The following is a 14,424-nucleotide window of genomic DNA, read 5'->3' as shown; positions in this document are numbered from 1 at the left end:
CACCTGCCACTGCATTGATAAAAACCTTTTAGGGGTACTTCTCCAATAGTTCTTAATTTATCTAGTCTTGTTTTGGGGAGTGAAGGTGCCAACATAGTTTTTAATGTGTTTGCTGTACGGAAAACAGCTCATTATTCTCCTCATGACATAATTTATCTTAGTTACAGTTTCTCTTTCAGTGATGTCATTCATCCCGATGATGCAATTTCTACTCCTATGATGTAATTTCTCTTCTGATGATGCCAATCCTGTTCCGATTAAATAATTAATCTCCTGATTACATAAGGGATCCACATGTGATGTAATTGATATCCTGATTAAATCATTTCTCTTCTGATGATGCCATTTTCTCTCCACCCCCTCCCAGCTCCTCCGGAAAAGGCACATCGGCAACGACATTGTGACCATCGTCTTCCAGGAGCCAGGGGCCCTTCCATTCACCCCACTCACCATCCGCTCCCACTTCCAGCATGTCTTCCTTGTGGTGCGAGCCCACAACCCCTGCACTCCCCATACCTCCTACAGCGTGGGAGTCAGCCGCACCGCCGACACCCCGCCCTTCGGTCCCCCGTTGCCCACCGCCCGCTTCTGCCGCTCTCCAGAGCTTCGGGACTTCTTGCTCTCGAAGGCCGTCAATGGAGAGAATGCAGCTGAGCGTGGGGGCAAGTTCCTGGCCATGGCCACAAGGACCAGGGAGGAGTACCTAAAAGACCTGGCCCGTGATCACGTCACCACCTCCACACTGGAGTCTTGCTCCTCCAAGCTGGCAATCCTGGGGCTCTCCAAGAAACGAGAGCGGGCAGGCAGCGCTGGTCCTGGGGAAAGGGCAGGGAAGGGTCCCCGTTGGGCGTGCACTCTCCCCCCGGAGTTCCAAAGTCCCGGGGCCCTGGTGTGGATGGTTCAAGCCTGGAGCGCTTGCATACCTGAAGGTCCCTTCTTGCTGGGGGTTTCCTCTGAGATGTTGGTGCTGGTGGAAGCCGGAAGGGAGCAGGGGGGAGCTGTGCGCTTCCACTGCTCATGCCGGGACGTTCTGGGGTGGACTTACTCAACAGTGGGAGGATTGGACCTGTATTACGGACGGGCAGGGAGGTTGCAGCTCCGGCCTGTTGCAGGGAGTGAGGGGGAGGTGGAAGAAGAGGTGACCCGCATTGTTAAAAGGCTGCAGGTGAGAAAGGGAGTGGGGAAGTTAAAAGGGAGATAAGTTATTAGGGGGAGTGGTGAGAGAATATGCGGTGTGGTGACTCTGAAGGAGGAGTAGCAAGAGTGTTAAGGGAGTGGTGAGAGTGCAAGAGGTGTAGTAAGCATAGTAACAGTGCAGGAAGCTCAGTATAAGAGCAAAGGAGGCTCAGTATAAGAGCACAGGAAGCTCAGTATAAGAGCACAGGAAACTCAGGGCCACAGCATTATAGGCCCCTGTGCAAAGCAGTGCACTGGGCCCTGCCTACACAACATAGATTAGCATGGGGCCTCTATGCTCGTGGGGCTACCGGGCAACTGCCCAGCGTGCCCATGCGTTAAGACTGCACTGAGGAAAGTCAGTATAGGAGCACATGAAGCTCAGTGTAGCCGAGCAGGAGGCTCGTTATTAGAGTGTAAGTGGAGCAGAGAGAGAGAGTTCCAATTGCTATATATATTCCCTCAAACAAACCTTGAAACAACACATGGAGAGACGGCTGTGCTACGAAGGAGCCCACCAGGGAGATATGCTAATAGGATATGCAAAGTATATTGTAATGACTCCTATTAGCATATCTCCCTAACTGGGCCCGTTAAGGCGGAAAACAGCACTTCACGCTGCATTAGTGATGTTTGAAGATACCCGCTGGCATTTAATGAGACGTTAACTTAAGTGAACCCCTCGTTAAGTCAATAACGGAGCTTTGTGGATCTGGGCCTTTGTTAGAAGCAGACCAGTATAGTGCAGGAAGCTCATTATAAGAGTGCAGGAGGCTCATTATAAGAGTGCAGGAAGCTGATTATAAGAGTGCAGGAGGCTCATTATAAGAGTGCAGGAAGCTGATTATAAGAGTGCAGGAGGCTCATTATAAGAGTGCAGGACACTCATTATAAGAGTGCAGGAAGCTGATTATAAGAGTGCAGGAAGCTGATTATAAGAGTGCAGGAAGCTGATTATAAGAGTGCAGGAAGCTGATTATAAGAGTGCAGGAAGCTGATTATAAGAGTGCAGGAAGCTGATTATAAGAGTGCAGGAAGCTGATTATAAGAGTGCAGGAAGCTGATTATAAGAGTGCAGGAAGCTGATTATAAGAGTGCAGGAGGCTGATTATAAGAGTGCAGGACGCTCATTATAAGAGTGCAGGAAGCTGATTATAAGAGTGCAGGAAGCTGATTATAAGAGTGCAGGAGGCTGATTATAAGAGTGCAGGACGCTCATTATAAGAGTGCAGGAAGCTGATTATAAGAGTGCAGGAAGCTGATTATAAGAGGCTGATTATTGAAGTGAAACTTCTTTGCTGGCACAAATTACCTTTGTGGTGACGGAAGTAGAGTAGCTGAAGTGACGTCATTGTGGGCAACCTCGGCACACACACGTCGGCCGCAGGGGCAACCTCGGCACACACGTCGGCCGCAGGGGCAACCTCGGCACACACACAAGGAATTCACAGTTAGTATAAATATAGAAGTGCAAATAACTAAAACAGGGGGTGTGTGCCACGCACGCGCGTTCTAAGTCAACCTTCTTTGCGTTTTGTCACTCAAATTGTGTTATGATTTTGAATTAGAAACATCACCATCATAAATACAATTTCTGTGACAAAACAGTGGCAAAAGACAAAGAAGTTTCACTTAAAATGCTCGTGCTCGGCGCACACACTTTTTTAGAGAACAGGAAGCTCATTATTAGAGAACAGGAAGCTCATTATTAGAGAACAGGAAGTTCTTTATTAGTGTGCAGGAAGCTCATTATTAGAGAACAGGAAGCTCATTATTAGAGTGCATAAAGTTCTTTATTAGTGTGCAGGAAGCTCATTATTAGAGAACAGGAAGCTCATTATTAGAGTGCATAAAGTTCTTTATTAGTGTGCAGGAAGCTCATTATTAGAGTGCATAAAGTTCATTATTAGAGAACAGGAAGTTCATTATTAGAGAACAGGAAGTTCATTATTAGAGAACAGGAAGTTCTTTATTAGTGTGCAGGAAGCTCATTATTAGAGTGCAGGAAGTTCTTTATTAGTGTGCAGGAAGCTCATTATTAGAGTGCATGAAGTTCATTATTAGAGAACATGAAGTTCATTATTAGAGAACATGAAGTTCATTATTAGAGAACAGGAAGTTCTTTATTAGTGTGCAGGAAGCTCATTATTAGAGTGCATGAAGTTCATTATTAGAGAACATGAAGTTCATTATTAGAGAACATAAAGTTCATTATTAGAGAACATGAAGTTCATTATTAGAGAACAGGAAGTTCTTTATTAGTGTGCAGGAAGCTCATTATTAGAGAACAGAAAGTTTATTATTAGAGTGCAGAAAGCCCACACTAAGTGTAGGAAGCTCATTATTAGCATGCAGGAAGCTCATTATTAGCGTGCAGGAAGCTCATTACATGCTTACACCCTCTTCCCTGACTCAGGTGGTGTCTGGTGGCTGCGAGACCCGGGAGATCCCGCTGCTGAGGAATGGTCTGGGGCAGCTAGGTTTTAGTGCGGATGTGGGGGGCTTCGTGACAGAGGTGGAGAAATTCAGCATGGCAGAGACTGTAGGGCTCAGTCCGGGGGCCCGAATGGTGGCCATTTGTGGCCAGCCCTTCTGCACACTCACCCCCGATGAGGTCCGCACCCTCTTTCTGCGTGCAAAGAAGGTGACAGTCACTACCCTGCCCCCAGATGAGACGGGCAGACCACGCAGGTAATGTCAAGTCAACAAGGGAAATCGGGGAGAGGACCGCAGGGATTGACCCCTTTACATTTCTCGCCCCGATTTCCAGGAGCTTCTCCGAGCTGTATGTGAAGTCACTGCAGGAGCAGAGAATTCCGGGACACCCAGCAAGAGAGGATGAGGGGCGGGAAGGGGAGACCCCGAGCGAGGCTGAGCCCCCCCCAGAGACGCAGACCCTCCTACGCACACTGTCTGTGCAGGAAGAGAGGACGGAGTTTAGGTGACACCTCTATACACTATATGTATATAGATATATAGCCTACCCTGAAATCCTTATCTCACTGCCAAAGTGGCAGGAAGGTGGCAGCGGGTGGTCAGGAAGATGTATAGTGGCACTTGTGTTGGTGGGTTTAACCATACTATGAAAGCTTGAACAATATACCCAGCTAACATGGGAAAGGTACATGTCAACATGCACGGCGTGATAAGTAAGGCCCCAACCCCCAAATATGAAACATACCAAAAGTAATGGCCCTCATTCCCCAGAGGTTGGAGTGTCCCTGGGCTTGATAGTGTTCAGGAAGAAGACTGAGGGGGCTATGAATCCTCGGAGGTTAAACAAAAGCTGTCATTCAAACTTCAATCTGGCTACCTTCTACTGTAGTAAGACGAAGAAAAAACGATGGACACCTATAACAGAGGTGCAGATAATGGAAGAATCTGTCGAGGAGGCTTCATCATTAACAAGAGATGGTGAAACAATATACATCTGTAGTTGGGTATGAAAGCTCATCAGGAAGAGCAGCCAGAATCGTTGTTCAGTTGACAAAGAGACAAGGCTTCAAATAATCCAGGTGTCTGCTCCAACATCCAGTCACACAGACCATGAATTGGAAGACTTATTGACAACCAATTTGACAACAAAGGAAATGATCCCCTCCAAGATTATTATGGGAGATTTCAATGCAAAGACTGGTGCCCATAGAAAGACGAAACATCAGTGGGTAAGTACGGTTACAGTAACGGGAATGAACGTGGGGACAGATTGGGAGAATTTGTAGAATGTGAAAACTTCTCCATCATGCATTCATTCTTCAGGAAGAATCCCAATAGAAAATGGACATGAAATGGACCCAGTGGAGTCAGGAATGAAACTGACTATATCCTAGCTAACTAGAAACACGTAATTGAAGGCTGCCCAGTCCATAACTGTTTTGACACAAGGAGTGATTACCGATTGGTTCGGTGCAAATTACATCTGAATGTGAAGATGGAAAGAAAAAAACTGATTAAAAAAAAGTAATGAATATGAGCTACCACTCATTTTAGGATTCGTAGATTAACAAAGGGCATTTGATTGTGTCTACACCTCGGTGGTTCTAAATGCATTTATAAGACCTAGGGGCCTATGCAGTAAGCGTTCATAAGCCACTTATCAACCACTTATCGCCCTAAATGCCTACTCCTATTCTGTAAGCGGTGATAAGTGGGTGATAAAAGACTGAATCGCTCAAAAAAATTGGTCATAAAAAAAAAATCACAGAGGCAGCGGTGATAAGCCACTTATCATGAGTTTAAGTGGCTTATCACCGCTTTTCGGCATGTTCATAAACTCACGCAATTCTAGTAGCAGTGATTTGGCTATGAACGCCTATCACCGCTCTAGAATGGTGATTTTATCACAAAATCCTCACACCAGAAAAAGTTGGCATGAAGGTGTTGGAAACCTGCAGAGAAGCGGCGAGATGGGACTTAGAAAAAAAATAAATTTTTCCTGCATAGGATTGATGCCGGGAATCTCTGGAGCTGATATCCATTAATATTAGCACCAGAGACCCCTGGCATGAACCCTATGCAATAAAAATGCATTTACAGCAAACTTCATTACCATAGCGGATAGCCTCGGGGACCCCCTACTTCCCGAGATACAGGCCCCGTTATGGGGTGCCAGTATCTCCTATGCATTTAAATGTCCACGTCACAAGACCATGAGAATAAAATGCATAGGAGATACCGGCACCCCATAACGACGCCTGTATCTCGTGAAGTAGGGGGTCCCCGAGGCTGAAACCAATGCGGTTCAGCTCAGGAGACCCCCGGCTCATCTAAACTATTATCAAAATTAAAATTTATACACATACATTTCGGGCGATATTTGCACAGGGAGAGACGGCTCGCTCATAGCAGCTCTCTCTGCAGCAGATACAACTCGCCGGGTAAGGCCTTTCCAGAGGGTCGTTCATCGGATCACCGGCTAATCGCCCATTTTGTGAATTTTGCTATGACAGGTAATGAAGGCTTTCTGATACCGTGATACCAACGCTCATAAAAACGGTGATTTAAATGGCCCCGTGACTTTTTTTATGAACCTTTAGTGCATGAGGCCCCTAGTGTTGAAGAAACGTACATTGATTACCTGCCACATCAACCATTAGATTACATGAAGATACAAGAAAGATAAGGATCAGTGAGGGAGTGCGGCAGGGAGACACTGTGTCACCAGGATCAGCAAGGGAGTGCGGCAGGGAGACACCGTGTCACCAGGATCAGCAAGGGAGTGCGGCAGGGAGACACCGTGTCACCAGGATCAGCAAGGGAGTGCGGCAGGGAGACACCGTGTCACCAGGATCAGTGAGGGAGTGCGGCAGGGAGACACTGTGTCACCAGGATCAGTGAGGGAGTGCGGCAGGGAGACACTGTGTCACCAGGATCAGTGAGGGAGTGCGGCAGGGAGACACTGTGTCACCAGGATCAGCAAGGGAGTGCGGCAGGGAGACACCGTGTCACCAGGATCAGCAAGGGAGTGCGGCAGGGAGACACCGTGTCACCAGGATCAGCAAGGGAGTGCAGCAGGGAGACACCGTGTCACCAAAACTTTTCACAGCAGCACATGAACATTGTTGAGGACATTGAATTGTGAAGAAAAAGCAATCAAAATCGATGGTGAATACTTGGGTCACCTACAATTTGCAGATTACATGGTTATTTTTGCCAGAAGACCTACACCAATAAATCTGAAAACCTGCCAAAGCAAATAAGAAGATGGGTCCCCAAATAAATCTCAGCAAGACCAAAGTGATGTTCAACAAGTGTGCAAAGGCTGCAAAGATCAAAATAAATGGAATAGAATTAGAAGACATCGAAGACTATGTCTACCTTGGCCGGCAAGTAACAATGGATTGAAAACTTTTGTATGAAATTAGTAGACGAATAAAAACGTGACGGAGAGCATTTAGAAGAAATAAGACAATCTTTCTCATCTTCCACAAAACTAAAGTTTCCGACCAGTGTATTCTGCCCGCGCTCACGTATGGATCGGAGACTTGGACCCTAAATGTGAGGACAATGCAGAAGCTTCAGACAATGCAAAGAAGTCTAGGGAGATGCATGCTGGGTATTACACGAAGAGACAGGAAAAAGAATGAATGGGGTCGAAACCGAATTAAAGTCTGTGACGTCATCACAAGGTCGAAGAAATTAAAATGGCGGTGGGCTGGACATATCGCAAGAGGAAATGATCGTCGTTGGACAAGATGGTACTCAACTGGATTCCAAGGGAGATTAAAAGACCAAGACGACGTCCAAAAGTAAGATGGAAGGATGATCAGAAAAGTTGTGGGGGCGACGTGGAGAAGTGAGGCTTGTAATCGGAGTACCTGGAAGATCATTGGGGAGGCTTCATCCAGCTGCAACATTCTGTTATCCTGATCTCTCGTTACACCCCTCTGCGCCTCCATATATCTCACCCCTGATCTCTCGTTACACATTTCTGCACCTCCATATATCTCACCTCTGATCTCTCGTTACACATTTCTGCACCTACATATATCTCACCTCTGATCTCTCGTTACACCCTTCTGCACCTACATATATCTCACCTCTGATCTCTCGTTACACCCCTCTGCACCTACATATATCTCACCGCTGATCTCTCGTTACACCCCTCTGCACCTCCGTATATCTCACCTCGTTACACCCCTCTGCACCTCCGTATATCTCACCTCGTTACACCCCTCTGCACCTCCGTATATCTCACCTCGTTACACCCCTCTGCACCTCCGTATATCTCACCTCGTTACACCCCTCTGCACCTCCGTATATCTCACCTCGTTACACCCCTCTGCACCTCCGTATATCTCACCTCGTTACACCGCTCTGCACCTCCGTATATCTCACCTCGTTACACCCCTCTGCACCTCCGTATATCTCACCTCGTTACAACCCTCTGCACCTCCGTATATCTCACCTCGTTACACCCCTCTGCACCTCCGTATATCTCACCTCGTTACACCCCTCTGCACCTCCGTATATCTCACCTCGTTACACCCCTCTGCACCTCCGTATATCTCACCTCGTTACACCCCTCTGCACCTCCGTATATCTCACCTCGTTACACCCCTCTGCACCTCCGTATATCTCACCTCGTTACACCCCTCTGCACCTCCGTATATCTCACCTCGTTACACCCCTCTGCACCTCCGTATATCTCACCTCGTTACACCCCTCTATCTCACCTCGTTACACCCCTCTGCACCTCCGTATATCTCACCTCGTTACACCCCTCTGCACCTCCGTATATCTCACCTCGTTACACCCCTCTGCACCTCCGTCTATCTCACCTCGTTACACCCCTCTGCACCTCCGTATATCTCACCTCGTTACAACCCTCTGCACCTCCGTATATCTCACCTCGTTACACCCCTCTGCACCTCCGTATATCTCACCTCGTTACACCCCTCTGCACCTCTGTATATCTCACCTCGTTACACCCCTCTGCACCTCCGTATATCTCACCTCGTTACACCCCTCTGCACCTCCGTATATCTCACCTCGTTACACCCCTCTGCACCTCCGTATATCTCACCTCGTTACACCCCTCTGCACCTCCGTATATCTCACCTCGTTAAACCCCTACTTGCTTCGTACGGTCTACCGAAGGATATCTCACTCGGCACGTTCTATCTCTACAGCCCTCTCCTGTCTTACACCGTTCTCACTAACCTCTCCCGACCTCGTGAACTCACTTCCACACAATGTTTGTCAAGCACCTTCTGAGAATTCACTTCTTAAAAGCATCTTCTTAAATGATCTGTGCCTACACTACTAACTCCAGATACACACAATATATATATATATATATATATATATATATATATATATATATATATATATATATATATATATCCATACAGAAGATTTCTCTAAACCCCTCTCTCTGTGCAGGTATAATAATGCTGATCTCGCTCCCCCTGATCTCATCCCTCAGCCAGATCCCGTAGAAGATGAACAGGTGAGACTGCAGAGCGTCGCTCCCTTAAACCCCTCCCCCCTGCAAGAGAGCTGCAGAGCATCGCTCCCTTAAACTGCTCCCCCTGCCAGAGACCTGCAGAGCGTCGCTCCCTTAAACCCCTCCCCCTGCCAGAGACCTGCAGAGCGTCGCTCGTCAAACCCCCTCTCTTTGTCTCTCAGGTTGTAGGTGACAGTCTCGAGCAGTCTCAGGAATTTGTGTGTGAACCAGAGGCACTCATTCAGCGAGAAAGTCTCTCACCGACGCACTGTGTGCCGGACTCCGGCAGCAAAAGTACCGGCAGTCTCATTTGAATCTTTTGATGTCTGTGTGTCTCTCTCTCTCTCTGTCTTGTGGTCTCTGCCTTCCTCACTTTCTCAACACAGCCTGTCTCTGTAAGATGATTGTCTGAGTGTCTCTATGAGCGCTCCCTCTGTCCTGTGAGTTCTCCCTCTGTCTCTGCGAGCGTTCCCTCCGTCTCCGCGTGCGCTCCGTCTCTGCGAGCGCTCCCTCTGTCCTGTGAGTTCTCCCGACTGTCTCTGTGAGTGCTCCCTGTCTCCGCGAGCGCTCCGTCTCTGTGAACGCTCCCTCTGTCTCTGCGAGTGCACCCTCTGTCTCCGCGTGCGCTCCGTCTCCGCGAGCGCTCCGTCTCTGCGAGCGCTTCCTCTGTCCTGTGAGTTCTCCCGACTGTCTCTGTGAGTGCTCCCTGTCTCCGCGAGCGCTCCGTCTCTGTGAACGCTCCCTCTGTCTCTGCGAGTGCACCCTCTGTATCTGCGAGCGCTCCCTCTGTCTCTGCGAGCGCTCCGTCTCTGTGAGCGCTCCCTCTGTCTCCGCGAGTGCTCCCTGTCTCTGCGTGCTCTCCCTCTGTCTCTGCGACCGTTCCCCGTCTCTGCGAGTGCACCCTCTGTATCCGCGAGCGCTCCCTGTCTCCGTGAGCGCTCCCTCTGTCTCCGCGTGCGCTCCGTCTCCGCGAGTGCTCCCTCTGTCTCCGCGAGTGCTCCCTCTGTCTCTGCGTGCGCTCCCTCTCTCTGTGTGCGCTCCCTCTGTCTCTGTGAGCGCTCCCTCTGTCTCTGTGAGCGCTCCCTCTGTCTCTGTGAGCGCTCCCTCTGTCTCTGTGAGCGCTCCCTCTGTCTCTTTTAGCATCTCTGGCAGAATGTCATTCTCTATTTTTTCCAGCAGTCTCTTTCTGTCTGTCACTCTCAGCTCACTCAGGATTTCAGCAATCTCCTTAGAGTGAGTGTTTCTGACTGTCTCTTTGTTGGTCTCTTGGTCATTGGTAAAGTGTCTATAACGGTCTCTCATTTAATATCAGCTGTCTCTTCATGGTTGATAGTGTCTCTCTTTTTGTGTGAGCAGTTGCTGAGTATCTCAGTCTCTTTTTCTCTCTCTACTCTCGCAAGTTCACCAGTCTCTTAAAGATAGTAGAGTGTCTTAGGCTGTCTCTGTCACTCAGTGTGAGCTGTCTGTTGAGGATAGCAGAGTGTCTCAGACTGTGTCTTCGTCTCTCTCAGCACTCTCGCAGGTTCAGCAGTCTCTTGAAGATGAATGGCAGAGTATCTCCGATCTCACTATTGCATGTAACAGTATCCTGGAGGCCATGTCTAAAGAAGGTAACCAGTATAAACCAGTGTGTACCAGTATAAACCTGTGTGTACCAGTATAAACCTGTGTGTACCAGTATAAACCTGTGTGTACCAGTATAAACCTGTGTGTACCAGTATAAACCAGTTAGTATAAACCAGTGTATACCATTATAAACCAATGTGCACCAGTATACACCAGTTAATATAAACCAGTGTGTACCAGTATAAACCAGTGTGTACCAGTATTCACCAGTTAGTATAAACCAATGTGTACCAGTATAAACCAATGTGTACCAGTATACACTAGTTGGTATAAACGAAAATAGACCAGAATTGACCAGTATAAACAAGTATACTCTAGTATAAAGCTGTATTTACCATTGTACACCAGAACAAATCAGTATAGATAATTACATGCCAGCGTAGACAAGTATAACCCAGTATAAACCAGTACTGAACAGATTAAACCATTTTTTAAAGCATATATATATTCTCTGGTATTGCAGATCTGAATAGTTCAGCAATATCCAGTATTCACCATTACAAACCAGTATACACTAGTATAAAATACAGCAATTCAGCATAAACCATTATAGACTAGAATGAACAAGTATAGCCCAGTACAGATTAGTATAAATTAATATTTCTTCATAAAATGTTTACCAGGAAGTAGTACATTGAGTTACCTCTCGTTCTCACGTATTTCCTGGGCACAGAGTTATGATGACAGATACATGGTTGCATTAAATGAACAGGGTTATACATTGTATCGCATGCACAGTTAAAGATAATATATGTTTTATAAGCGTATGTAACAGTTACAGACCAGATTAAACTGTGAGACAGCTTTAGTTGTGAAAGAGCTTAGACTGGTGGCGGGAGTGAGAGTCCCCGGTAGACTGTTCCAGTTTTGGGGTGCACGGTAAGAGAAGGAGGAGCAGCCGAATACCTTGCTGAACTTTGGGACCATGAACAGTCTTTTGGAGTCTGATCTCAGAGGATAAGTGCTGCGTGTGGTAGGGGTGAGGAGCTTGTTCAGGTAGCTGGGTAGCTTGCCCAGAAAGTATTTGAGGGTGAGACAGGAAAGGTGAACTTTGCACCTAGGCTCGAGTGATGACCAATCTAGTTCTTTGAGCATTTCGCAGTGATGTGTGGTGTAGTTGCATTGGAGAACAAAACAGCATATTGAATTGTAGAGGGTGTCTAGTTTGCTAAGGTGAGTTAGGGGTGCTGTACCATATACTATGTCCCCATAGTCGATAATTGGCATTAGCATCTGCTGTGTGATGCGCTTTCTGACCAGCGGATAAAATAGAGTTACTTAGGGAGGCAGGCAGTATGGCAATGGTTGTGGCACTGAGTCGTAGGGACTTTGATTGCAGCAGGTCAAATCCATATTGGCTGCTTAGATTTATTTCAGGAGCGCCTGTGTAATCTCTTCAGCTACTGGGACAAACTGAGAATTGTAAGCACTGTTGGGAGAGGGTGAGGCGATTAGTTGTTTTCCCAGATTGTGCTTCATGGTTGTAGTTCTGGTTGCTCTTTGATAGTAGGGAAGTAGCACACCCCACAGAGTGTTCATTTATCACGTTCCCAATGTCAGTGGGATTTGTCAGAGTAAAATCCTCCTTAATGATAATACATGGCTGTTGATGGCTAGAAGGCTGGAATATATTGCTGATAACCTTCCAGAAGTTAGCTGTATTTTTTTATTTTTATATAGATTGTCAGAGTAATATTGTGCTTTTGCGTGCCTTGTTTGCCTTGTGCACATGTTCCGCAGGCATCTGCAGTTATTAAGATCCTTGGTAGTGCCAGTTATTTTGTAGCTTTTCCACAAGGCATCCCTAAAATGGTAAAGTGCAATAAAGTCAGTTGTAACCCACAGAAGGTGCCCCCCCTTCCCCACTTATTCTGCGTACTGGAGCATGGGTATCAGAGTTGTAAAGCTACAGTTCAAGCTGCCATTTTTTTTTTTAAATATATTTTTTTCCTATTCAATATGTGCATCAATACCATCTGCACACTGGCAAGTGATTGGCTAAGCTGCAGATCGATCCGTTCTCCTGTAATCGATCGCTTGCTCCGGGTTATTTAATTCAGTTCCTGCACAGCATTGTGGGCAATGTAGTCCCGGAATATGATTGACTGGGCAGTTACTAGATACAATTGGTACACTGCTAGAGAGAGGGCGGGGGTCAAGAACCAGAGCCTGTCAGAAGGGGAAGGGGCTGTCACTTTGGAAATGCTTCCTACATTAAAAATGTCTTTAAAACATTCTTTTTTTTTTTTTAATTTTTAAAATGCTACAAGTATTTTCTCATAGTACAGAACTGATTTATTAAAAAAAAAACACACGTAGGATATTGTTTGAACTCTTGTTTAAGAACTCTGATGGGAAATAAGTGCTGAATCGGGGTCAGGTATCAAGTCTATTCTGTACCAAGGGCAGCTGGTAAGAACAGCAAGAAACTGTTGTGGGTTAAAGTTTCTAAATGTTCTAGTGAGTATAACTTTAGGGCTTGATTGGGGTGGTCGGGTAGAATACCAGAGGATTGGGTTCTGCTTGGAGTAGCCCAGTCTACTGAGGAATGGTTGTGAGATTTTAGGTTTGTGCATGTGTGTTGGGAAGTTAGTTGTGTTAGGTTTAGTGACTTGAGCTGTGTCTGGATTTTACTGTTTTTAGGGTCAAGCCAATTGAAGTTGAAATCCCCAAGAACTAGCAGCTCGCTCTTCCCATTCAGAGAGGGAATTGATCCAAGAAACGGAGTGATATCAGTCCGGGATTGTAGTGGGGCTTTAGGGGGGCGGTAGATGCCGGCAATAAGCATGAGCTTAGAGAAAGGGAGGAACATTTTGTCAACTAGGGTTTCAAAAGAGGGTTGGCTTAGGGGGACAATTTAGCAGCATAAATTGTTAGATGTCTTCAATACAAAGTAACACCCCATCTCCTCTCTTTGACCTACTTTTCCATGAAATGGAATATCCCTGAATGGCTATAGTTACATTGAGGGTTTTAGGAGTTAGCCATGTTTCTGTGAGAATGATGGCTTTGGGTTTCTGCATAAGGCAATAGCAACAACGAGGTAACGGATTGACTGGTCAGCGGACCCAAAAGGAGCACTCACAACTCACCGGTATACAAAATAGCAAAAATGTATTAAACTACATGGTAAAAACAAAGTGAAGACAACACATGTGAATTCTCCCACGCGTTTCACGCTGCAATAGCGCTTTCTCAAGGACTTATGCATAAGGCACCATGACCTTCGTTCATCCAGTTTGGGCAACAAGCTCCGGATATTTATATGGGCGACAGAGAGCCCTTTTTGGAATTTGAAAGAGGGATTCTCAGGGGTATGGGACAGAGTTGAAAGGGGAGGGACTGGGTTACGTTCATTACCACCTGCTAGAGAGAGTAACAGTATAAATAGACATTTGAGTAGTTGTTTGGAAGTTGTACCTTTGTGGTGTTTGCCATTAGAGTGAGCGGTGGTTGGTGTGCTGGTTTTCAGAGTTCTCCATCAACATTCAGTAGATTGTGCCAGGCTTTTGAGTAGTCCAGGGTGTGTGGTGATATTGGGTGTGGGACAGGAGGGAGGAGTTTGTAGTGGATAGAGAAAGTAACATTTACATGAGGACCCGGTAAATAACATACTTGAGGTAAGTAGCAGGTTAAATATCACAGAGGTAGGTAACTTTGCACAAAGCTGTGGT

The 14,424-nt window shown here is 46.6% G+C and overlaps 1 protein-coding gene across 5 annotated transcripts in view; it reads left to right on the top strand.

Moving 5' to 3' along the window:
- SIPA1 (signal-induced proliferation-associated 1) overlaps positions 1 to 14,424 on the top strand; it is a 56,793-nt gene that overhangs the window by 25,451 nt on the left and 16,918 nt on the right. For all 5 annotated transcript variants that reach the window (XM_075569772.1, XM_075569771.1, XM_075569773.1 and 2 more), the window contains exons 7-12: positions 368 to 1,165; positions 3,593 to 3,867; positions 3,947 to 4,117; positions 9,061 to 9,127; positions 9,307 to 9,418; positions 10,636 to 10,734. In XM_075569772.1, coding sequence (XP_075425887.1) covers positions 368 to 1,165; positions 3,593 to 3,867; positions 3,947 to 4,117; positions 9,061 to 9,127; positions 9,307 to 9,418; positions 10,636 to 10,734 — 1,522 coding nt within the window. The remainder of the gene's footprint in view (positions 1 to 367; positions 1,166 to 3,592; positions 3,868 to 3,946; positions 4,118 to 9,060; positions 9,128 to 9,306; positions 9,419 to 10,635; positions 10,735 to 14,424) is intronic.

The sequence above is a fragment of the Ascaphus truei genome, chromosome 14 (genome assembly GCF_040206685.1).
Source record: "Ascaphus truei isolate aAscTru1 chromosome 14, aAscTru1.hap1, whole genome shotgun sequence".
In the NCBI taxonomy this organism is placed as follows: domain Eukaryota; kingdom Metazoa; phylum Chordata; class Amphibia; order Anura; family Ascaphidae; genus Ascaphus; species Ascaphus truei.
The sequence above is the reverse complement of the archived record's forward strand: the minus strand, read 5'-3'. Positions and strand labels throughout refer to the sequence as shown.